At 46.3% G+C, this 26,379-nt stretch overlaps 1 protein-coding gene across 1 annotated transcript in view; it reads right to left on the bottom strand.

The window, feature by feature from the left end:
* ALDH5F1 (aldehyde dehydrogenase 5F1) overlaps positions 1–26,379 on the bottom strand; it is a 266,167-nt gene that overhangs the window by 211,562 nt on the left and 28,226 nt on the right. The window contains exons 3-4 of the mRNA XM_087383488.1: positions 20,024–20,123; positions 12,106–12,154 (exon numbers count right to left, since the gene is read on the bottom strand). Of these exons, the coding sequence (XP_087239614.1) occupies positions 12,106–12,154; positions 20,024–20,123 (149 nt within the window). The remainder of the gene's footprint in view (positions 1–12,105; positions 12,155–20,023; positions 20,124–26,379) is intronic.

The raw sequence follows: 26,379 nt of genomic DNA, 5'->3' as shown, positions 1-26,379 counted from the left end.
CGATGTGAAAAATCTGCAATGTCCGCTGAGAGATCCTCAAATATGGACTGGCCCGGTCCAGTGGAAGAATAGATCGACTGCGCCAGGGGGAAGTAGCAAACTGCAATAAAAAGATCTCGCTGAGGGGCTCTGCGGCAGATGCGCACCCACAAGAATCGGGCATGTGAATCCACTCTCTCCACTGTGATGATCCGATCGAGATGCTCTCTGTACAAAATGGCCACTCCTCCAGATCCTCTCACTCCAAATGTTCGGGTGTGCTGCCTGAAGGCAGATCTCCATGTATACCCTGTCACTCGTGGCAAAGGTCTCTCTGGACTCTCGTGTGTCTCCGTGAAAAAGATGATATCTCTCCCAAAGAATGCCCCCCGTAGATTGCCTGGCTGTGCTGTAAAAGAACCATTGCAGTTCCATACAGCGATGCGTAGACTATCTGACGGGTGGTGTGTCCCATGGGCCCTGTCCCATCAAGCGGTCGTAGCAGGAGGTGGAGGTGGGGCTATATCTGCTGGTCTGTCATCTCTAAGCACTGTGGGAGCACGCCTCAAAGTGCCTGTGATGAGTCTGCCATCCCTGATCACTGCCCACTTGCCCTGAGCTCGGGCTGCATCTCTCTGAGGCATGAGCGCCTTGCGCTCCTCAACCTGTATCTGAGTCAGATCCTCGTCCATGGAAATCTGTGGGTGGTCTCTGAGTGTCCCTCTCCTCCTGAGGGCAGCTAGACGTGCCTGGGCATCTCTGAATCTGATAATGAGGGGCTGCTCTCTAGTTCGATCCCTCCCGACTCTATATGATCCTACTATGCCATGATCCTGTACTCCCAGTGTCTGAGAGACAAAGGTCACAGCCTGTGTCATCGTGGACTCTGTCGCCGAGGGCAAGATACCACGAATGCGAATGTTGAGGGCCTTTGTGGCCCTCTGCCGTGACTCGGCCAATGTAGCTGATACAGTCGATCTCTGAGGCTGTGATGGCTGACGGCGGACGACATCCACCCACTCTGTGGCTCTCTGGACCTCTGTCTGAAGGGAGGTCAAACGCTCCTCAACCGCTGCTACTGCTGTAGTGGGAGATGTGTCTATGTGCTGAACGCGAGTCTCGATCTGCTGCACTCGCTCTGTGTGTCCATGAATCTCTCCAGCAAGAGTCCTATGAGTCGCCTGTAAGACCTGAAGATCTGTCCTAATAGACAAGATCTCCCGATCCTGCTGTGTCACTCGATCAGCAAGAGATGCAACCTGAGCTGTAAGTAGAGAAATGGTCTCGTCCTTCCTGTGAAGCATCTGAAGGGCAGCTCGGAGGTGGGTCTCAAAGTGCTGAAGCTCTGGTAGGATGTGGCGGCAAGGACAAACAGCACAAGGCATGGAAGGAGAAAGAAAGGGAGAAAGGGGGGAAACCGGTAAGGTGGGTAGCGGGGATGAAGGAGAAGGCTGGAAAGGGGGAGAGAAAGCGGGTACCGGGGATGGAGAGGAGGGGATGGGTAAAGTCTGTAGAGAGGATGAGGAGGAGGGAGCCTCTAGCAAAGTAGGTAAAATAGGCAACAAAGGGGGGGAAGAGGTGACAGAGGGCTGTGAGGGGGGGAGCAAAAAGGGTGGAGAAGGGGTAGGAGAAGAAGGAACCTGAGAGGGGAGGGGTGAAAAAAACTGCGGGTACAAAGTAGCTATGGGCGGAAGATGAGATAATGGAGCTGAAACCGGTGTACCTGCGACTCGGAGTGCGGCAAGTGCGGGCACTGCGCTGGGCGGAAGATGAGATAGTGGAGCTAAAACCGGTGTACCTGCGACTGGGAGTGCGGCAAGTGCAGGCACTGCGCTGTCCTTTGAAGAAGATGCAAGTCCTCTTCTACTATAGTGCAGCATATCGGTCGTGGCGGCCATTGATGTTGCTGCTGTTGCTGCTTCTGTAACATGCTCGACGGTGTCGGCCATGTTTAATTACGGGAAACTGGCAACATTGAAAAGCGGGAGATGGCGAGCACTGCCAATGTGCGATGAGAGAGAGAGAGAGAGACAAAGAGAAGAGAGATTTAAAATTAAAAAAGAAAAGTTTTTATTTTTATTTATTTATTATTTTTAATTATTTTTTTTTAAAAAAAAGGGGGGGGGGCCGGGGGGGTCGGGGCTGCAAGTGCGAGGGGGGGCGGGGGGGTGAGAGGAGGGGCGCGGGGGGGGTGGGCGGGGGGGGGGGGGTTGACCGAGGGGGTGAGCGGGAGGGTTGAGGGAGGGGGGTGAGCGGGGGGGCTGCGGGGGCTGAGCGGAGGGGTGAAGGGGGGGGGGTTCCAAGGGGTGAGCGGGGGGGCAGCGGAGGGGTGAGAGGAGGGGTGCAAGGGGTGAGAGGAGGGGCTGAGCGGGTGAGGGAGAGGCTGAGCGGGTGAGGGAGGCTGAGCGAGGGGTGAGCGGGGGGGCTGAGCGGGTGAGGAAGGGGCTGAGCGGGGGCCTGAGCGGGGGAGGGATAGAGAGAGAGAGAGACGAAAAGAAAGAGAGAAAGGCAGCGGGGGGCTGAGCGAGGGGTGAGCGGGAGAGGCTGAGCGGGTGAGGGAGGCTGAGCGAGGGGTGAGCGGGGGGGCTGAGCGGGTGAGGGAGGGGCTGAGCGGGGGGGGCTGAGCGGGTGAGGGAGGCTGAGCGAGGGGTGAGCGGGGGGGCTGAGCGGGTGAGGGAGAGGCTGAGCGAGGGGTGAGCGGGTGAGGGAGGCTGAGCGAGGGGTGAGCGGGGGGGCTGAGCGGGTGAGGGAGGCTGAGCGAGGGGTGAGCGGGGGGGCTGAGCTGAGCGGGTGAGAGAGAGAGAGAGAGAGAAGGCAAGGATTGAAATACACAATAGGCGAAAATTAGTTGTCAAACTAATGCGAGTTATAGCCAACTATGCACAGTGGACAATCTATCACAAAGGATCCAAGAATCCAAATAAGCATTACTTTAGAGAGCATTTGAAAGGCAGAGCCAAGATCTTCTACTTTACTACAAGTAAGATGGTAAGCTCATAACAAAGGAAATGAGCGAGTAGAAAGAAAGAAAGAAAGTTTATTAAAGTCTTCGGGAGACCGTGAAGGTCTATGAGACTAAAGATAACTGATACAATGAGCATAACGGTGGTGGTCTCAAAACGGGCCAACCAACCGTTTCTACAAAAAAAGAGGTTATGAAGGACTATGTGTCTAGTCCTGATACAAAAAATATGTGTCTACCTCCAGGTGATACAAAGAAGAAGAAGGGGGGGGCACAAAAAAGTGGGGCAGAGGGGGGAGATACAGTATACATGTGCAGGTGGTGATCGTCAGAGACCAATCATAGAGGGGCCGTCAAATGGGAAGTCAGAAAAAACCCTGCGATAGATGATTGGCCTCTGACGTCACGCGGCCTAGTCGAGCTCGGTCGTCGGGGGCGGCGGGTGGCCCTGTGGATGAGGGCAACTGTAACCCCAGTGGGGCGGGCCGAGAGCAGAGACGAGATGTCATGGACCTGGATGTGTGAATCTGTCCGCTGACGCAGCTGTCGTGACTCTAGCTCTCGCTCACGTCCGCATCGTCGGCTAGACTGAGAAGGGGTATCCTATGGCTGAAAGAAGTCAGTGATAGGCCGCTGGATATCCTCACGCTGTGTGTGCTGCTCGTGTCGCCGTGCTCGGAGAGAAGTATCTCGGTGGCGGGTCATCTCATGTAAGAAAGCGGCAAGGCACCGCTGATCCGAGAATGGTAGCATGTGTGAGAGGGAGCCGAATCCGTTGCGGAAGAGGCACTGGTATCGGCCTCGAATGGCATAATAGATAGGACATCTGAAAGCAAAATGCTCCTCCGACTCGATCTCCTACAAGTCGCAAAGTGGGCAAAGGCGGTCCTCTCGTGGGATACCCTCTGCGCGTCCACTCTCGATCCGTAATCGCTGTGACGAGACCCTAAGTTGACCGAGGGAGATCCGGAGCGCATGTGGTAGATGAAGTTGTGTGTAACCCGGAGGTGTGATGAAGCCCTCCTGTGAGATCTGGAGGCAGTGTCGGCGGTAGAAGTCGAGCTTCACAGGAAGCTCGGAGTGAAGAAACCATGTCCGCCAGGTGTGGAGCTGGAGCAGCAGATCCGCCCGAATGAGCCGGTTGACCTCCTGGTCAGTGGGGGAGAGAGGAGATGGTGGAGCGTCGAGGCTGTACTGAAAAGGAGGCAACCGGTCTAAGTCGAGGCCTAGTCGGGTGAACCAACTGGAAAGACGACTATACCAGCATCGCTAGTCCCCATCAACGGATAAGGCCATAGAGGAGGATAGGGCTAACCAAGGTAGGCGGAGGCGACCGTCAGCGGAGGAGCCAAAATCCCTGACTCTGTGGAGGTAGGTGATAGCCTGAAAACCCGCATCAAGCTGTAGGGGTGAGGCGCCGAACTCTGCTAGAATGATCTGGTGTGGTACCGATGGTTTGCTACGGATCATCCGAGCAAACATCAGTATCTGCAGGCGCTCAACTCCGAGGTGGACTCTGAAGGGAAGAAGCTTCCCCTCAACTTGGCCTCTACCACCAAATCTACTCCAATAGACGTATTTGAGATTGATGTTACGCTAGTTACGAGATTGCATGAGGTGACTCACCTCAATTTTGTTCCTAGTTCTTTCCTAGAATCGGTTGGAGCCAAGAGTTCAGCTCCCAGCTGAACTTTCCTCCTCTCTCGGTCAGAAAGATGACAGCCATGGAGGAGAGCACTGGAATGAGGGACGCCGACTAGGAAGTGGCTCAGATTCACCCAGAAACCAAGCTACAAGAGACGCTCTTTGAGGAGATTCTTAAAAGAGTACAAGGCCCTCTTGCTCAGGGGTTGTTCAAGAATTTAAGGGGGGACTCCCCCCCCCCCTTTTTACACGCAGTCGTTATGGCACTCCCCATCTCACGAACAAAAAGAACGACACAATCTTGTAGGTATTGGAGGATACTGCTCCCCCCCTCTTGGCTCAGGCGACTTTCTTAGAGACGCAAGGGACCTGCATGGAGGCGGCGGATCAAAATTTAATGTTACAGGAACCACTGCCGGTTATACTGGACAAGGAGCTGGAACGGGAATCCATGACAAGATTACTAAAGCCCAAGAAACTTCTAAAAGCCAAATGAAAACACAAGTACCACAGAGTCCCTCCGACCTTGTCAACAAAAGGAGTTACCTCAGGCACAAGTGGAGCAACAGACAGACAGTCTAGAGACAACCCCGGGTCAACATGCGACTCCAAAAGCGGCCTCAATTCAACCAAAGATAGACCAGACGAGAAGGCCAACATATCAGGTGGAGCTGGACCACTAGACAATCCACCTACATTTCACCAAGAGAGCGATGACTCTTCGGATCACAAAAGCGCATATCCAAAAGGTAAGGTAACAGAATATTTAGATGGGAATAGGCTAGAAAAATCATTTGATTGGCTGTCGTCACATGCACTCATAGGTTTTCTCCCAGGTCCCAGACCTCTAGCAACCTTTTTAGAAAATGGGCTGAGAATCAATTGGATTAGAAAAGGGCTTGTGGTGACCAATGTAAGATTTCTTAGAAGGGGTTTTACTTCTTCCTCTTTGAAAAGGAAGAAATGGCCTTCAACGCCCTTCATCGTAGCCTATGAACCATAAGAAACGAGCCCCTTTATCTTGAGTATTGATCCCAGGATTTTCACCCAAACAAACCAAGATCCACTTTTATCCCAATTTGGGTAGAACTCTGCAACCTCCCTTTTTCTTTAGTAATTTAGACACCCAATCTTTGTAGAAGCCTTGGTCAAGTTATTGGTGTTGAAAAGAAGCAATTCATCAATCCAAGGGGTCATCCGCAGGTCTGTGTTAAGTTAGATGTGGCAGAGGATCTCCTAGATACCTTGGTAATAGTAACCCGGGATAGGAGTGTCTTTAGAGAACAACCTTTAGTCTATAAAAATTTGCCTAACTCATGTTTCCTCTATGTTCTGTCCGTCCATATTATCAAGAACCGTCCCTTGAAGAGGAACAAATCCAAACCTGTTCAGGAGCCTGCTCAACATCCACCCAAGGAAAATAAGATTCAATAGAAACAGGAAGCTCCTATTAAATTGATAGAGGTAGTGAAAGATACAAAACCTCAGACTTTGAAGGAGAATAACTTAGTTCCTTTGGTGACAAATAATGCATATGATGCATGGATAAAGCAAGAAATAGAAAAATGTATCCAAGAAAGTGTATGGAAGAGGATGAGGTTAAACCTGGATGGTCTAAGAAATTTGAAAATGAAGTAAACCAGAATTCGAGGTTGGTGAAACTAAAGAACTTCCTGTGCATACTCCAGTGGTAGAGAAGGATTTCACTTTGCAAAGCAAGCCTCAAGCCACAATATTGAATAAAACAAAGAATTTCCCAGGTCAAAGGCAAGGGAGTCCCACCAAAGAGCCTAGCCCCCAAGGCTAAAAGTGAAAATTTAAAAATGATAAGTGGCCCAATAACTTTTCTCACACTGAATGTGTGTGGACTTACTGACCCATCCAGGAGTAAGGAGCTAGCCAACTGGCTAAAGGAGAATCTCTCTCCCCAACTTTGGACCTTGCTTACTCAAGCTACGGCAGGAATGTATGGCAGGAATGTATGGCGGTGGGTAGCCTACCAAAACAGGTAAATGGAGAAGTGATCAAGCTAATCCCAAAAGAGGGAGAGAGAACTGACCTAAAAATTTGGAGGCCATTGACAATGCTTATAGAATTTTTGCTAAAGCTTAGCACTGAAGCTAAAGAACACGGCGGACAAATGGATTCTATAAGAGCAGACAGGATTCATCAAGGGTAGATATCTTCTGGAGGCCATAATCGATTTATGGGAGGGATGTGCTCATGCAAAGGAGACAAATCAGACATTTGTTTCATCAAAATTGATTTTGACAAGGCCTATGACAGGTTAAAGTGGGATTTCATTTTACAATCTCTTCAAAACTTGGGTATTGGGGAAAGGTTTACTTCCTTTGTGGCCCTACTTCTCACAAATGCCTCAGCCAAGCTTTGTGTCAATGGAGAAATGTCGCAGTACTTTTTGCTAAAAAGATCCATCAGACAAGGATGCCCTCTCGCGCCTCTTTTATTTGCAATTGCAGCAAATGTCTTGGGGTGGCTTATTCAAGATCAAGTTGATAAGGATTCTCTCAAAGGGATTGAACTGCTCTCATGAAAGCACTTGGTGAACCAACAATTTGCAGACGATACCAACCTTACTATCAGAAACACTCCGTAGCACATAGAAAATGCCTTAAGATGTGTGGACATTTTTTGTCTTGCCTCTGGGTCAAAGGTAAATCATTTTAAAACAAGATATGTTGTACTGTCAGGAAAAGATCAAAATCAATTAAGATCATGACATAGGTTCTAAAAAGAAAAGATACACAAAGGTAGTAAGTGTAGAAAATGTTTGCTCTTGGATAAATTTTCTTTTAGATAATCTTTACATCACAATAGGTGATTTTTTGTTTCAACAAGTTATAGGAATTCCCATGGGCACTAATTGTGCCGTCTTTTTAGCAAACTTTTATCTTTTCACTTATGAATTTGAGTTTATGCAACGTCTTATTTCTATCAATACCTGTCCTATCATTTTACATAAGCTTAGTCAAGTTAGGCGTTTTATAGATGATTTATTTGTACAAGATGTTCCTAACTTTCAAGACTTTATGTACAAAGATGCTAGAGCTTTTGGAGAATGAATCTATCCTCGTGACTCTTGTGAACTGAACTGCACTTCAAGAGGGGATTCTTGTGTTTTCTTAGATCTTAGACTTTCTCAATCTACCATAGGATTAGAGGTTGATATATACGATAAACGTGAACAACCTGAATATAGTGGTTTACACATAATAAAAATGCCTCACATTGACTCAAATATTTCTGATTTGGCAAAATATGGAGTCATTTCTTCCCAATTCCATAGATTTTCCCGCCTTTGCAAAACTAAGGAGTCTTTTATCACTCAATGTAGTAATTTGATCACTTTACTATGACACAAGAGGTATAATCCAAGGAAAATAATGAAAAAAGTTCGCACATTCTTAAATATGAAGTCTTTTATCTATGGTGTATCGGCCTTAGGTATGTTTAGAATGATTGAACATAAGCTGAAAACAAAAAGCGGGAAGCTGAATAGCCCGTTTTTCTTTAGTTTCAAAAGAGAGTTTGTTTGAGTATGCTTGTGCTTTCTAAGTTAGAAATGTATTTTTGCCTCTTTGTAGAAACAATACGTAAGTGTAAAGGGCCATTTAGCTTTTTATGTTTTAAAAGATAGAGAGAGAAAGAAAGAAAGAAAGAAAGAAAGTGTATTATTGTCCACTAAAGGGCAAAATGGGCCCATGGGACATCAAGAACTCTGCATACAAGATAGCACAAAATCAACGTGCCACAAAGAAGAGGCATCGTCGAATATCATCTAAGTGCTACGCAATACAATGCAAGTGAAAGTACATAATGTCAAATCTGAGCCTAAATACAAAGTAAACTAGATGCAAGGAAACCGCCCCTGGGTGCAAAATGGGGGGATGAGTACAATATGCCAATGCAAAGATACAAGTCCAGGTGTCACGGAGTCTGAGAACCAAAATAATACTGGAAATCCTGTCCATCGACTCTGCCTCCTGCTATGAGAGTACAAATCTGAGCAAAGGTGAGGTGAGCGGCTGGTGGGGCGAGATCTCCATGAGTAAGTCTCCTCCGAAAAGCTGCCATCATCCTGGATCGTCTGGAGATGAAGCGACGAGTACGTCCCCTATGTAACAAGATCCTGCGGCGTCTACAAACCATCTCATATGTACATCCACAGGGTGGAGGCATGTGTCCTGTGTGAGCTCTGACCTCCTCGTGCTCCTCCTGGTCTCTGTCCTCTGGTATAGCGTGTGCCTGAGCTCTATCAGGCTGGGCTCTATCACGCTCCGGTCTGTGCTGATGGTCTCTGAGGTAGTCTCGTCGAAGCATAGTGGCCTCCCTGACATAAAGAGCTAGGCAATGCTGATCCTCGTAGTCCATCACTCGTGAGAGAGGTCCAAAGCCATCCGTGAAGAGACAGTGGAATCTACCTCTGAGCTCATAATATAGCGGGCATCTGCAAATGAAGTGCTCCTCTGACTCCACCTCTCCCACGATGCAACAAGGGCAGATCCTGGTCTCTCGGCCTGGTCGCCGTCCATCCTCCATGCGTCGCATCCTACCAGCCTCTATCTCGAGCTGATGCGAAGAGACTCTAAGCTGGCCAAGGGCAATCCTCAGTGAGTGGGACATGTGGATACCTGTATAGCCTGGTGGAATGACAAATCCATCCTCTGAGATCCGAAGGAAGTGGTCACGATATGTGGCCATCTTCGTCGGAAGCTGCGTGGGATAAATCCAAGTGCGATACGTATGAAGCTGCAGCAATTCTAGTCCAAGAGATGTGAGCCACCTAGTGAGTCTGAAGTACCAGTAGTATCGGGCCCCAGATCGTGCCAACTCCATAGAAGATGCAAGTGCTAACCATGGCAACCGAGCTCGTTTTTATTTTTGCTTAGTCACCTGCTTCGTTTCTTCTATAGTCACCTGCTTCGTTTCTTCTATATTTCTTGTTTTCATTCTCTTTTGTTTATTTGACGTATTTTAGTAAGCACTGGGTTTGCCCAAGAGACTCCGCGGGTCTTTAGAAACCCAGTATAGCTGCTTATGCTTGGGCACTGATGACAACATAAGTGTTTCTTTGCTTGCTAAGTATGTCTTCCTTTTGTTTTTCATAAAAGTTTTTGTTTACCTGTTTTTTCTCCTCTTTTATTTTCTTTGTAGATTTTTTATCTTTAGAACAACAAAAATTCTACATTTGTATGATTGGACTTATTTTAGTCTTACAAAGGTATATATATATATATATATATATATAAATCTAAAGGGTTGCAAAAAAATTCTGCAAGGACAAATCTTCAAACTTTTGGGAACACCCATGGGCTTCAAGGTCAGCATGGAAAGGTTTCCAAGCAAATCTGGGAAGAAGAATAGTCCTGAACCATTGTATCCACCCCATCTCTATCTTTTATCCGTCTTGTTAGTGGTGCCCTTCACAAAATGGACTAGAAAAATTTATCAGAATATGCAAATCATTCTTGTGGGGGAGCTGTGACACTAGGAGAAGGATATTAGGTGGTCCTTTTGTACTAAGCCAAAAGAGGAAGGAGGTCTAGGTGTGGCTAACATCCAGCAAGCTACTTTCAAATTAGCAGCCACATGGATTATAAAAGCTATAACTCACCCTCACATGGACTAGCTGCTAAGAGGTTACAAATTTGTTAGGCCTATAAGAGCGCCTACCCAATGCTTTCTACCATTTGCAACCCAAAGCCCTGTACAACCAAGGGAAGCCAGTTATGGAAAACCTTGTGGTATGCTTTTGAACAGATTGAAGGGCATATCATTTTTACTAGTAAAGGTTCTTTTATGGGATTCGACTCCATTTAGATACCAGCGTTATTCAACGCTAACTTAAGGGCATGGCAACTTTTCAAAAAAGGACTATAGACCTGGGAATAGTTGTGGAACAAATAAAATATTAGATGGAAAGAATGGCATGAGATTAGAAGAATTTAGAATGTCCAATCAAGATCAAGCACTGGTTATGGGCAGAGTATGTCTATGGGACAATGACCTCACGTGGAAAGGGGATAGAGTTTTAATATACAATAGGGAATTCAGTTGGGTTGGAGGTCCTCACTTTCTGTCCATTCCAACTCCTTCAGCTGGTATTGAAGAATTGGTTACCACCTTGAAGAGCAGGTGCAAATGTCCACTTTACTTGGCTCATAATGCATAAAGTTGTATGGACTAATTGCAAGAGCCTAAAGATAAGTAAAGGGGATAGGTCTTATAAGAGATGCCCGGATAGCAAGGAAGATGTTTTCCATCTTTTCATCACAAGCCCTGGTGCTAGAAGGTCTGCAAATTTGTTCAGCTACACATAAGGGAACCACTCAACTGAAAGTCTTTACTACTGGGAGATGCCCTCAAATTACCTTATGCCTCTTGGACCTTGATCAAAGCACATGCCCTTTGGTTTATATGGATTGCCAGGAATGCCTTGCAATTTAATAATGAGCCTATTATTGCTTGGTTTTTCAGAGATGCTAACCTCTTTAATAACTAATGCTTCAATTGTCTGCTTCAAGCTAAGTTCCAGCTTGACTAGGACATACATAATTACAACGAAGAGATCTCATAGCTGCATTTGGAAATTGAAGAGCACCACAAAATCGTCACAAGATGCAGCATCTCTCCCCAGGACCTACAATCTCATCCTATCTCCCCTCTATTCCCGGTCAAAGAAGAACCAGTGGAATGATCCTACTACACCTCATGTTTTGACAGCCTTGCTCAGTTTTACAGCTACTACTTGGAATGACGTAGTATATCTCCTCGGAGGGTATTTTGTATGACAGGGACTTGATTGTCCATATCTTTTCTTGTTTTCATGAAAAAGACTCTTTTAAGTATGACAGAAACCTGCATGAGAAAGCTCGATGCAGAAATACATCATGCTGGGCATGAGGAAAATCAACACTCTAAAGGAGTAAATAAAAACTCAGAATGAGCCGAGAAGAAACCAAGGTTGAGGCTGAAAATGCCAACTCAACCCTGCTGTAGTCTCTGAGAAAAAGGGGGAGCTCCTCTACTCTGTAAGGAATATAGCGCTCCTGGCTGAGGCTGCCTCACCCAACTGGCCATCAGAGTGTGAATGGTATCAGCCCAAATAATGGCCAATACTGAGGATCTTGGCAGCCCCTATCCATATGACTCTCGCATGCCTATAGTCCCATAAGCAATGATGAACCGACTCCACAAATGAGCACCTAGGACAAGTGGAGTCTACCCCAAACCTAGGACAAATGGAATCTGTACATATCTTTTGAATATAATATAAAAACTTCTTTGCTGCACAAAAAAAGAAGATGGTAAGCTCATTATTATAAAATTTTCAAGTTATTAGAGGATGGACATTCCCTTAAACACTGATGTCTATAGCACATTGACGAGGGCATTAACTAAAGGAATGGTACCCTTTTCCCTCTTAGCATGCATGTTATAAGGACCACATTCCCATCATGCAACCATATTTATGCCACCAAAGTTTTCTCAGAATATACCACTTGCGAAGAAGTTTGCCTCGCTCTAACATGGTAAGTTGGCTCCATCCTGTAAAGTAAGCACATTGGAGGTCCTCTCCCATCAGAAACATGATTTTCCTTACAAAACAGGATTGTCAGCTTGTAATAACAAAGAAAGAGATAAAAAAGCAACCCCACTCAGACGAGTTTAAATAGCCTCAAGAGATGTTCTCCTTAATGTTGTGATGCACTAGGCACCGCTGACCATCTTTAATCGCTGATAATAAAGCAGACAAACTCTAAAAGGAGAAAGAAAGAAAGAAGAAATTTTATTAGAGTCTTCGGAAGACCGATGGGTCTATGAGATTGAAAGAAAACCTGATACAAATCACAGTAAGGGTGGAGCTACTAAATGAGCATCATCACCCGTGCTGAGTCCTAAAGCGTGAGTGGAATCCTCCGTATGTCATGTCGCCTTGGCTAGTGCATAGCTGGTGATGGGACGCTGGCATCTGTCAAGGGGTGCCATGCGTCTTGGTCTCCTGGAGGAGGCTCGACACAAGACCAAAGCCACCGTGACTCCCGTTGGGACGTACCCCGGGTCTAAACAATGACAGGAGGTCCCCTAGAGTGATCTGTGTGTCCCCTCGATGCCTCGTGTGTCGTGCTACGATCATCGGGTTGGGGTCTCTGTCACGTCTGCGTCTAGAGACTGGACGATCAATATCACTTGATGGGAAGAACTCTGTGATCCTGCTCTGAGAGGTGTCTAGTGGTGTGGCCAAGCCCCATCGCCTGAGTAAGTACACTCGTGTCGGACCCCCTCGTGAATGAAGGCTGCTAGGCATCTCTGATCTGGGTAGGCAAGGAATATGGAAAGGAGTCCGAAGCCGTCTCTGAAGAGATAGTGGTAGCAACCTTGGATCTCGTACTACACTAGGCACCTGAAAATAAAATGCTCCTCCAACTCAACCTCCTGGCAGTCACACAATGTGCATATGTGATGCTCCCTAGGAATCCCCTCTGCTCTGTTGCTCTCTATGCTGAGGCGGTGTGACGATACCCGAAATTGTCCGATGGAGATCCATAATGAGTGAGGCATGTGAAGCTCAGTGTACCCCAGTGGCGTGATGAATCACTCCCCCGAAATATGAAGACAGTGATCTCTGTAGAAGCTCACCTTCACTAGAAGCTCCCTCGGCTCCAACTAGGTCCTAAAGGTGTGTAGCTGCAGGAGATCCTCTCGAATGACCTCATTGGTGTGTGGCCCGATCGAGATGGTGGGTGGGAGTACCGGAGGGGCATCCAAACTATACTGAAAAGGAGGTATCCTATCGATCTGAAACCCCAATCTCACAAACCATCTGTGAGTCCGTGCATACCAGCCTCGCTCGTCTCCCTCTACTGCCAACCTCATGGAGGAATCGAGAGCCAACCATGGCAACCTCTATCTCCCTGATGTGCAGTCCATATGATCTAACTTGGTGTAGATATGTGATGCTCTGAAAGGCTTCATCTAGCTGAGTGGAGAAGCACCAAACTTAGCCTGAATAATATGATGTGGTACAGATGGTTTCCCCCGGATCATCCGTTAGAGCATAAGGATCTGCAGGCGCTCCACCCATGTCCACTCTATATCTGACATGTCAGGTCCCCAACAAGGACTGCCATACATATCGGCTGGTCGGACCAAGGAGTCGAAGAGAAGAGCCTTGGTCCAAGGGTCCTGGAAGTGGGAGTGGAAGCATTGTCTCTCTAGCCGAGCCAGTGAGGCATATCCCCTGCTCAGTCTGGCCTACATCGCTCATCTCATCGTGAAGGTCGGGCCGGAGAAGATGAACCCCAAGTGAGTGTATGAGGATACGATCTCAACTGGTGACCCACCGAAAGTGAACTGCTTCCGGTGCATGTTTACTCAAGAGGTGTTAAGATCATGACCTTAGTCTTGCCAAGGTTGACCTCCAAATCATGGGATAAACAAAAAGCCCGCAGTGCGTCCAGGTGTCGCTGGAGCCCCTCGAGTGTGGATGATAAGAGTGCCACGTCATCTGCATAAAGAAGAATCGTGATGATGATCCCGGCAAGTGAGCAACCGGTCCCTCCGGAAGCCCCCATGAAAGTCTCAAGCTCATCGATGTAGAGGCCAAACAAGGTTGGTGATAAGCGACAACCTTGTTTGACCCTTATGGTGCTCAAGATCTCATCTGTCCAACCTGCGCCTGTCCAAACTTTTCGTGAGACTCTCTCATAAAGCGCCATGACTGCCCAGATGATCTCTTGGTCAAATCTGAGTGCCTATAGGCGTGTGATGAGTCGAGCTCGACGTATTGTGTCAAAGGCTTTGCGAAAATCCACAAAGCAGCAATATACCCTCTCCTTCCGTGATCTGGCCTCCTCTATGACACTCCTGAGTGTGAGTATGTGATCCATAGTCCCATGGTCTCGCCTGAAACCGGCCTGACCCTTTGCTCTGAGCCCTCTCATCTCTGCGAACAGGCTCACCGACGCATCCAATATTGCTGCATAGATCTTGGACATCACATGTCCAATCATGATAGTCATGTAGTTACTCGAGTCCATGGGATCCCTTGCCTTGTGGATGGGGGTGATAGTGTTGAGTGTCCAAGTGCGGGGGAAGCCAAGGCAAACAACATCATTGAATAGCTTTGCTAGGATCGGGGCTAACGTGTCGATCCCATATGCAATAAACTCAACGCATAGCTCCTCGTGGTCCTTAGCTCGGCCATTGTGCAGTTTCAATGTCGCGTCCTTGACTCCCCCTCTGGTGAACAACGTGCAAGTGGTGGGGTGACGTGTGTGTATGAGATCTGGAGTAGGCTGGTGTGGGACATCATAAAGATGGCGTGCATACGTGTGCCAAACTCTCCTGTCGGTGAGGGGTAATGAAGACCTACACTCAAGGAATCTCCGCCAAAATTCCTTGTTGTTGCTGTACAAGACGTTGAGCAACTCCTCATTTCGACGAAGAAATGCATGCTTCTTCCGATGTATGAGACGTCGGTACTTGCATACCGTGTCTGGTGTGTTCGAGAGGTGACACCTGGTGTCAAGTTGGAGTTGTCAGCGAAAAGCCTTGCACTCCGCATCGTACCAGTTTTTGTAGGGTATAGAACCAAGAGGTGGTGGTCTAGTGGACCATGTGGTGTGGGGAAAGACTTGGAGAGAAGCCTCGTGAAGTGTGCGACTAATCAGGGCAGCACGGTCCTCTATCAGTGGTATGTGATCAGTGTAGGTTAGGAGTCTATTTAGGCGTCCAGAGTAGGCAGGGGAGAGGCTGTGATCAAAGTGTATGTCGTGGTAGGTGCCGTGCGTCATATGTGGTGTGTGGTGTGGCTAAGCATGAGGTGGCAATAGTGAAGAATAGATATGTATGATCAGCTCCTGGAGGGAGTGGTGCTACGGTGAAGTCGGTGATACGTGAGGTGAAGGTAGGGGATCCCATGATGTAATCTACTACACTAGTGCCCCCCCCCCATCTGGGAAACAAGTAAAACCACCTGAGGAGGGCCATAGATCAAGCCCATTGTAGATGATTAGATCATGCATCCTGCCCAGGTTAAGGAGCGTGTGTCCATATGGTATAACAAGCCCGTGTCGGTCCGATGAGATCCTGGTCATACCTGCTCCATCTAGGTCCATGTCTGGTAGCATGATAGAGTCGTCTCGGAAGTCCAGGAGTGGTGCCTGGCACGTGCTCGTCCTGGCGTTGAAGTCCCCAACAAGGAGAACTTCCCTGCGAGCTGAAAGGTCCAGGATATCTAGGATATAAGGGTGCATATGGCGATGTCTCACCCTCCTCTCGCGCAACCCTGGCGAAGTGGGATGTGTCTGGCGAGAAGTAGCATATTGCTATGAAAAGGTCACGAGTGGCCGTGCGTGCCGGATCCACATGAATCGGGAGTGTGCGTCCTTCCTCTCAACGGAGATGGCTCCAGCGAGGGAAGACCTGTACAATACTGCGACCCTGCCTGATTCTCAAACTCCTCCTGTATCCCTCGTCTCATCCTTGAAGGCTGACTCCCATGTGTAGCCATTGACTATCGGTAGTGGACGCTCTGGGCTCTAGTGTGTCTCAGTGTAAAAGACTATGTCTCAACCTGTGTAAGATTCCGAGAAGTTCCCTGGGTCTGACCATAAGGTTACCATTACAGTTCCAAATGGTGCAGGCTAGGGTCTCAGAAACATGAGTCTCATAGCTCCCGTCTCCCTAGGGGGCGTGGGTGGGAGTCCGAGGAGTACCAGTCAACAACCTACCGTCTCGGACCACGGCCCATTTTCCCTCCTTGCAGGCAACATCCCGTTGCTGGAGAAGAACTCGGCGCTCCTCAATCTGTACTTGTGTCGAATCCTCATCCATGGATAGGATGGGATGCTCTCGTAGAGCGGCTTGACGTCGGAGTGTCGCTAGTTGAGCATGTGAATCTCTGAAACCGATGACTAGGGGTTGTTCTCGCCATGCCCTCTCTACGCCGTGGTCGGGGACCCCCATGGTGGTGGTCACAAAGGTGATCGCCTCCTCCATGGGCGTCGTCGTGGTGCTGGTGCTGTCTCACGTGATCCCTCGTATCCGGATGTTGAGGGCCTTTGAATCCCTCTGCTGCTGCTCTTGTATGGCAGCTGAAACAGTTACCTTTGCAGGCTCCCGTTTCACCATGTCCACCCATCTAGTCGTCTCTGCTATAGCTGACTGAATTGTGGCTATCTGTGCCTCCATCTCTGTGACTGGGGTCCCTCCACGCACTGCTCTCAGGGTCCCGAGCTCCTCTCGGAGCTATGTGATGTCGTGTCTGAGCCCCTGGATAAGGGTGCCCTGCTCATGTATAATGCGGGCTTGCTGCTGGGTGTATTGGGCCTGCTCCTGAGTGTAATATGTCAGATCTGCCTGACGGGCCCGGATGCTGTGTATCTCAGCCAATAGGGAGGAGAGCAGAATTTGAGCAAATTTGGCAAAACTGACATTCACAGAAAAAGCCAGCTCTCAAAACTTTGTGGCACAATCGTCCAAATGGTAGATGTAGACACAAAGCCAGCTTTTTTTACATAATAAGCACCACACAAACTAAGTAGATATCTCTAAAGGAGGTCATAGTCTGCCAAAACAACCTAAATCCGGCCAATTTTATTATCTTGGATTCACGAAATTAAGCTATGTGCGTAATGCTGCCAATTCTAAAGAGAAACATAAGATAGAACTGAATGATGTATGACATTAGTCAAGCATTTTCTCTCCAAAATGGCATACAGGTTTAAAACAAAACATTTCATTGCTTCTCCCCAACTTGCTTTAGCTTTTGCTTTTGCTTCTCCCCAATGTTTCATTGCTTCTCCCCAACTCGCTTTAGCTTTTCTTCCATGTTAAAGAAATATCGTTTATTTATTTAAAAAATGCTGCTGCTCGTTCGTGGCCTCCTATGCCTCAGTGATCAATAGCTTGTTGGTTCTAAGATTTTACCCACAAGCAATTAAGGCTGATACTTTATCACTCATTTGTCAAGCTCGTCTGCACACCCCAAATCACGGGGGGAAATGCCACCATCTCTGTTTCAATGACTCAACTTACTGCAGATATGTCAAAGGTGATCTCTTACATTACCGCAGCTATATCACATTTAACATGTCCATAGAAGAACGGATCATTGCCCACCCCATTTGCATAAAACAAGCACCACAAAGAGGAAGGATCACCCATTACCGAACACATATTAGCCTATTGTGTTGAATTTACAGGAATTAAATCATGCTGCATAGAGCTAACAGTAAATGTTAGGATTAATCTTAGTCGTTTGACATATATTGGACCTTGTGATTACTTCTATAACATTGTAGCTCATTACAAGAATGAGAGTATCTCTCTAGTCGGTCCGGTTAGTGCATTTTCGGGTTTCCATTGGCGTTTGGCTGTTTAAACCCTTTTTTGGTTTCATCCCTATGGAGCTTGTTTTGTAGTTCCACTCTTCTCATACAAAGTGTGGACCTCCCATTAAGATATAAACATCCATGCTTAAATTGCAATGCTCGTATGCTTGAAGTCAATGCTCTGTTGGAGATATCATAGCCAAAGAGTGTGTGGGAGATCTGATGTGTGATGTGTTGTACTAGGAGATCTAGTACTAGTTCATATGTGAGTGCCACGTGTCACTATGGGACTTATCCCATATGCAGTTGGTGCTAGTGTGTGAGTGTGTAGCCTATATAAGGCTTGTACTTCACGTGTCTCATTTAGTGATGATTATGAATGAATGAAAGCCTTCATAGTTTCTACATTTTCGTATCACTTCTTCACTCCCTGGCCTCTCTCTCTCTCACTCACACCATGTTTCTAATATGGTATCAGAGCAGGTCAATCCTGCCCCTAGGGCACCCTGCCATGTCATCATCTCCCTGCCCTAACCTATTCCTTATCTACCTATGCAGTTTCCTCCTCTCAGCCACCTCAGTTCTACCTCTTCCTTTCAGCTGCCTCTACCTGTTTAGGTTTTCTGCAGAGCTGCCTCCATCTCCATAGCTTACTGCCTCCATAACAGCCTCCAATAGTGTCATTCCTACGCTATTTCAAGTGCTCTAGACGCCTTTTATCTGCTGGTCAGTATCCTGTTCTACAAGAGCCTGCACACATGCTGTTTTTGGAGCTCTTCATCACCAACTTTAGGGTTCCCTAAGCTGCAGCAACATAGCCGACCACTTGTCTGAGGCTGCTGGTGCTTTTTCGACCTATTTTGAAGCTGTTGTTGGAGCTCCGAGCCGTTCTAAGATGTACTGCTGCAGAACTGCCTATACCAGAAGCATTTTCGGGGCTGTGCCTAGCCTCCAGCTCATCTACAACAGCTCAGAGCTGCAACAACTTGAGCTTTTTGCTTTGTCGAGGCCTGCTACATCATTTCAGAATACTCTAAAGAGCTTACTTTTGCTCCTACGTGTGAGATATATGACATGTACAATATTTGCAATAATTTTTTGGGATCTAAAAATAGGCCCTTCAACAACTTGAACGAGATTACAGATCAGTCTACCCACACTCCACACCTCTCCATGCCTGAATAAAGTGGATTTGCATTAATTTGGATGGTAGGCCCCTCCAGAGGCAGTCTGCAGCCCAATGGAAGAAGCTGCAGCAAGCCCTACATCTAGTCGGCCATTGAGTAGAGGAGGTATTTTCACTTTGCTGTCTTTTTTAAACAGCTTTTGTTTCTATGTTTGTAGCAAGCAGAAGAGCAATAAAGGTGAAAAAAACAGGTGAACCTAAGGAATGGCAGACGAAAGGGTGGCAAGATGAGGCAAAGCAGAAAGGGATGGCAGAATAGAAGCTGATGACCACATGGCTGAGTTTAAGAGAGAAAGAGGAGCAATGGGAGGCTGAAAAGAAGAGGCCGAAGAAGGAGGGAGAAATGAGCTAAAATGAAGAAAAAGTGGGCAGATCCTATGCATTAAAGGAGAAGAAGGTCAGATAGGGAAGTTGTAGAAACAGAAAAGCTCAGTGCTGCAAAGGTTATTCACTTCTATGAATGGGGTATAGACTCATTGAAGGCACGAGGGTTCTTAGAGCAAGCGTGCATTTCTAATCTAGAAGTGCCTTGGCAGAAGCAGTACTACTCCGTATGCATTTGATCTCGAAAGAGGATTACTACTGAATCAAGGATCATTAAAGACTCAACCTCCTAACCATGACTTTTAGGAATATATGCAAACCTAGCAGTGTCCAAAAATCATGGTAACTTAATCCCATTTTCAGAAGACGAATTTTGATCACATGCAAGTATTATCATTTCCAAAATTTAGCCAGTAAAGACTCACAAAGCCCTGATTTTCAGGGAGTATTGACACTCAGATTGTTCTCAAGCTTAATTAAATGCACATCCTCTGTGCAGTGTGGAAAACTCAATATAGAAGTTTCAGATTTACAAGATGTATCAAATTGCTATGTTGCAAAAGAACATACGTTGAAATGCATCATATGAAGAACTGATGGCAGCTTTGGTCTCAACATCACCCATGCATGGAACATCTACCAGGACTTCCCCTGTTGCAGGATTGTGTACCTGAACAAAAGCAACAAGATGGTTGAGGAAAACTCTGCTGGTCATCAAAATCACAGCCTAGCTACCTAGTCAAGTGGGAAGAAAAGAAAAGACATGGAAAAACAAAACGAATGTGCAAAGTGGTACAAACACAAATACTGTTCAAAGTTCACCAGTCATCTTTAGGCACTGGACAACGTTCTTCAATTAAATGTATCAATGCAAAAATTTTGAAAACTCAAACAAAACCCGAAATTCAAGAAAAGAATAAGTTTGTTTATCAGACACAATCCAATTGTCACATCAAACAAAAAATGTAGAAGTAGGACAAACACCTACTCCCAATCTATTCAAGCAATTGCAAGTACATGAGAACCTCACACACTGTGCTCTTACTCTAAACTCAAACATAAGACAGAATTGTTGGGCGCATTGCTGAAGAAACCTTGTTGTAATGCTACACAGCCAACAACTTCAACTTGATCAGCAAGCTGCACAATTGACACAACTTACAAAATTTCTCATCACTGAAATGAAGGAACCAAAGGTTTTTGCCAGCAACATAACTTGGTTACCGCAATGACCGGCTATTCACAAGGCGACTCGAGCAGGGAAGAAGCTACAAGTTGAGAAATCACACAAATGCCACTGGAGCCCTTGTTGGAGGCATACAAAATCCACATCATCCTTCATATTTACAGCTGAAGTGCTACTATATTTTGGAAGGGTCGGAAGGTTTTGAAGCTCCTTCATAGCTATGTAATTAAGGAGCGAATTGATGTAATCTTCGGTTCCAAGTTGAAGATAGTTTTTAGTGCATTTGTTCTCTTGTTTTTGGTACCGGTCAGTGTAAGACTGAAGAGAGGCTTTCGTCTGGAGCTGACCCAAGAAGAAAAAGAGTTTCCATTGCGTACTTCGGGGGTGATAAGCCAGGGACTTGTTTCTCTGGCAATGCAGCAACTTATACAAATTGGCACAATTTGCATGACATTTAATCTAAAATCCTTCAAAAGTGGCCAGAATCTTGCCATTCTACTATTGGATTTTGAAAAAGCTTATGACAGAGTAGATTGGGGTTTTTTGGAGGGCACCCTTCTACGCTTTGGATTCACTGATGTTTGGATCAGAGGTGTTTCCTCTTTGTACAGATCAGCCCATAGCCAGGTACTTATTGGTGGGGTAAGGGGTGAGAGATTTCAGATTTCGAGATCAGTCCATCAGGGATGCCCCCTTGCTCCTTTCCTTTTTTTGTTCGTGGCCGAAGCTATGAGTATCTATGTTAGATCTCAAGCTGACATCTTTGGGCTGAGACTTCCCATCAGAAGAGAAGAGGAGCTACTTGACAGTGAGTTGGCTGACGACATAGCAATTTATTTGGATGCCTCTCCACAGACGCTCACTTCTTTCAGGACAGCATTGGGTTTATTTTGCTTGGCGGCAGGGGCGCAGATAAATTGGCATAAATCCAATGGCTTTTGGATCAGTGATGAGGACACTCCAGTTTGGGGGCTTGACATAGGGTTCACTTGGGTTCAGAGGGGTGTGCCTATCAGGTATTTGGGCTGCCAGGTCGGCTTGGGTATTTCTACCATGCAGCAGTTTGCTCCCGTGTTGGAGAGCATCAGAAGGAAGCTTCTCTTTTGGAGCTCAGCCAAGCTGGATCTTGCATCTAGAGTTGTGGTGGTCAACCAGGTCGTCTTGGCCACAGCCTGGTTTATATGTTCATGTTGGTGCCGTTCTAGGGACTGCATCATTCAGCTCAGAAGACCGATCAGGAACTTTCTCTGGAGTGGGCTTGATGGCACAACAGATGCCTTAGCCAGGGTGGCTTGGGAGACCCTCATCCTCCCTACACAGGATGGGGGTCTCAATATTATTGATCCAGATTTATAGTGCAGAGCTTTACTTTGCAAGATGGTGGTGCGAGGACTTATGCCAGGACAGGAACCGTGGAAGGACTTTCTTATCAGCAGCATACAGAGGTGCACACCTTCCTCAGGAGGAGACTAGATGAGCAGTGTTAGATGGATCTTCACCACAGCACACCTCAGGTCACCTTCGTCCCCTCTCATGGTTGCCATTCTGAAAGCTTGGGCCAGTTTCAGAAGCTCTCTTCGGAGGATTCCTCCTTCCTCCCGGGAAGAGATTGATAGGCAGTCCACAGAGGACATCTTGCTTGAGTCTGCTTTTCAGCCTATCAGGGTTGTAGGTCTTTTGATGCAGGGATCAGATTCAGAGTGGTTCTTAGACCCTGACCGCCGGCGCTACTCTCCACCGGGTCTTAGAGGCTCTGGCTCTATGGAGGAGTTCCCATCAGGTATTTACAGTGGGACCCCGGAGAGTGGGAGTGGATTGACGCGGGGCATCGAGAGAAGAGCATCCCCTTCTTTCGTTACATGGTCAGTAATGCCAGGAGATTTCAGCTCAGTAGTAGAGGTTGGATACCCTCCAGAGTTCCTCATTGGGAGACTTTTGGTATTATTGCGGATCAGCAGAGGTACTTCTGGAGGAGGCTCTGGAAATCCCACAGGAATAGAAAGATCACTATATTCTTTTGGCTTTCTATCCATGGAGGGATTGCAGTGAACCTTTGGAGGTCCAGATTCGGAGCCGACCCTACTTGCCCTCGTTGCCTTTCTGCTTCGGAGTCTATTCAGCATTGCTTATGGGATTGCAGACAGGCGAGATTGATTTGGATGGGGATAGCCAGGATCTTCAGTCACTTTGCCCATTCCCTTCTTTTTATGACTTGGGGCTCGGTGGCTTGGCTTTCTCTTACAGGACCTCAGGTTTTCTATGAGGGAGTTGACTCCTCTCGGGCCATTTTCGGTTCGACGTCATCGGATTGAGTTCTGTTCATTGGATGTGGTACCACACCGTCCTTTTACAGCTGTACATGCCTCTGTGGATACTTCTTGGGAGGTTCTAGCGACCATAGCAGCCTGGCATATCTGGAGAGCTAGATGCACAGAGGCTATGGAGGGTACTCAAGTTCATCCCTCGCACACATTGGCTAGTATCTGGACAGACATCGTACACACTCTGATGGCCGTATGGACGGGTATGCAGGGGGACTCCTGTGCAGCCTCAGCTAGGAGGGCTTCTTTCTTCAGCGAATGGAAGGATTCTCCTTTCTTCTCTGAATCTACTACAAGGTTGAGATGGCACTTTCAGCCTCAGCCTTGGCTTTTTTCCACCTCACTCTGAGGGGTTTTTTATTTATCCTCATGATTTCATGATGTATTCCGCTTTAAGCTTGCTCTCGCGGGTTTTTGTTCTTACTTAATAGAAGTCTTTTTCATGGAAAAAAAAAAAAAAATCCTTCAAAATAAAGATGTTTAAGAAACCCTAAATTCTAATTCATCGATGATATAGAGACACCCATTGAAACATTGAGAGCTGCCTTTCCTTCATTTCATTTGGTTAAGATAATAGGCAATCTCACAAACTAACATGCTTACAGACCGAATTTGTTTCCCCCCATAAAAGAGATTTCTATTAAGTATGAAAAAAATCCGCAAGAGCAAGCTCAGAGGGAAAATACATCATGCATGGAATGAACCAAAAAAATCACTCAGATGGGGACGATAGACAAACTAGAAAGGAACCAAGGAAGAGGCTGAGAATGCCACCGCAGTCCTGCTAAAGACCTTGAGAAGAAGGGAGAGCCCCTCCGTTCCCTAAGAAAAATATCCCTCCTAGTAGAGGCCATAGTTCAATGAAACATTTCAGTACTCTGAAACGTGAGACGTTTTGAAACATTTCAAAAAATCGGGGGGAGTTTCAAAAACTCATTTTGTATTTTTGTGACTCAAATATGCAAATTTTATGCCCGCATATCTACTATGCTAAAACTATGCAAAACAAGCTAAAAACTATGCTAAGAAAAATATCCCTCCACGTAGAGGCCATAGTTCAATGAAGCGTTTCAGTACTCCGACATGTGAGACGTTTTGAACCATTTCAAAGAATCAGAGGGAGTTTCAAAAAATTGTTTTGTATTTTTGTGACTAATTTTATGCCCGCATATATCTACTACGCTAACACTATGCAAAGCAAGCTAAAAACTCACAAAAAGACTTCACACAATGCCTATAATGCCAATCATCATTGATTTTGAAACTATTCAGAAGTGTAGACAGAAATCAGAATTCATCATTTTTTGCTTTGCAGGCAAGCGTTGTGTGCAGCAAATGATTGGTTGGCTGTGTACTCTTGTTTTCGTGCCAGTATATTTTGAGTTATACGCGCCATGGTGTTAGGAGCAATGCAGTAACAGAGCAACAATGCGAGAAGAAAAATGCGTAAAACACACAATATAGAAAATGCACGGAATGGAAGAGAAAGAGAGACAATGATATACGTCGTTCACCCAGTGTGGGCTACATCCACAGAGAAATAGATGTTTTTCTTATCCCATGAGTGAGAAGATACAAGATACAAGTGCTCTCCTGCTATAGCCACACCCTTATCTTACAATTTTGACCACACAACTCATGAGCAACTCATGCACCAATTTTCATGTGTTTTTTGCTAGAGGGGCCTATTGCATGTTGCTGCCCCCCCTTGGAACCCCCGGCGATGTCCTAAGGGGGTGTTTACCCCCCCTTCATGCAAATGGGTATAAGCACACCTGAGTCCAACTAACATATAGAGTCTAGATTACCCCCCCTCCCCGAGACACACACACATTTTGGGTGAAATCCATGTATGTTTACACTACAAAAAGCAGTCCCCAAAGAGGAGACATGCAATTACAATATCAAAAGATTTCATTATAAGAAATCCATGTATATTTATATTACAAAGAGCAGTCCCCAAGAAGGAGACATGCAACTACAATATCAAAAGATTTCATTGTAAGACACCCCTCTTTCTTTTTTTTGGTGAAATCCATGTATATTTATATTACAAAGAGCAGTCCCCAAGAAGGAGACATACAATTACAATATCAGAAGATTTCATTGAAAGGCAAGTAAACAGAGTAATCTATCTGACAAACAGACAGGCAATCATAAAGAGATTGCCTAAGTGACATCTGGAAATGGTGAAACGTGGAAAAAGTAGAGTCTCCAAAGACTATGATTTCTTTCTTTCCATAGTTTGCAGGACCAAAGTTGCTACAATCGTTTACACCACCATTTAGGATTACGATCCATAGACCAAAGTCGATTTCCGTGACGAGAACTCCCAGACAAGGTAACAAAACCCTGCATAAATTGGCCACGGAGACATCAGCTAGGGGCAAAGGGAGAGTGGCTGAACCCTGGCGATGCAAAAGTGAGCTCCAGCTTTGGTATTGGCAAAAAGCAATGAAGCATCTCGGAAAGATAGTACCAAAGGGAACGATAATGCATGCCCAAACCATACTGCCTGGCTGCCAAAGGAAAGGATAATAGAGTATCATCAGCATGAAGGACATACCCATCAACTGAATCCCTTTGGATGATATAAAACAAGAGCGCCAAGGTTCCTGCAAGGCAAGAGGGGAATCAAACACCTTTGACCAATGTAGACTCTTAACACGCAAGGAATGCCCATCAAGAGAGTCACGACCATGCCATTTGAGATGAGATAGAATCTCTTTCCAAGCCGCAAACATTCAAGAAGAAAAAGAGCATCCTTTAATTCTGCCATCAATATATCCTAGAATGAAATCCCATTGAGTGCGATGCCAGTGTCCAAAAGCATGTGTGGTCATCTGTGGAAAGCAAGTGACGCATCAAGGCAGCCCAAGGCTGATCCCCTTCCAAAAAATCCAGCATCATCTTCCCCTTATGTGCAAAAATATGAATGTGAATATTTAATATATTCAAACCGCCCATGCATGTTTGGTGAACAGAGATGCTCCATAGAGAGTAATCTGATACTCTTACGGCCATGCTTAGAAAGAAAGAAAGAAAGAAAGTTTATTAAAGTCTTCTGAAGACTGATGGGTCTATGAGACTGTGAAAAACCTCGTACAAACGAGCTGTGGTAAACGAGCATCCACACCTATGCAAATGCAAAAAATGCAGAATGTCTGTACTAAATCCTAAGTACAACATAGTCATGTTGCTAGTCGACTATCTCATCATCATCATCATCATCATCATCATCATCATCACCATCAGGACATCAGGGTGGATGAGGCAATGGGGGGATGAAATCAGCGATAGAGTGCTGTCGGCCACTCAAAGGTGCAGTCCTAGCATGTCTCCAGGTCATAGCTCTGCGTCTAACCAAGGCTACTGTGAAAGTCTCCAAAAGAAGAAATATTTTTCTTATCGAACATTAT

This window comes from Dipteris shenzhenensis, chromosome 13 (assembly GCF_047967505.1).
Source record: "Dipteris shenzhenensis isolate YYH24624 ecotype China chromosome 13, Dip_SZ_1.0, whole genome shotgun sequence".
In the NCBI taxonomy this organism is placed as follows: domain Eukaryota; kingdom Viridiplantae; phylum Streptophyta; class Polypodiopsida; order Gleicheniales; family Dipteridaceae; genus Dipteris; species Dipteris shenzhenensis.
Note: the sequence above shows the minus strand (reverse complement) of the source record. Positions and strands in the feature narration are given on the sequence as shown.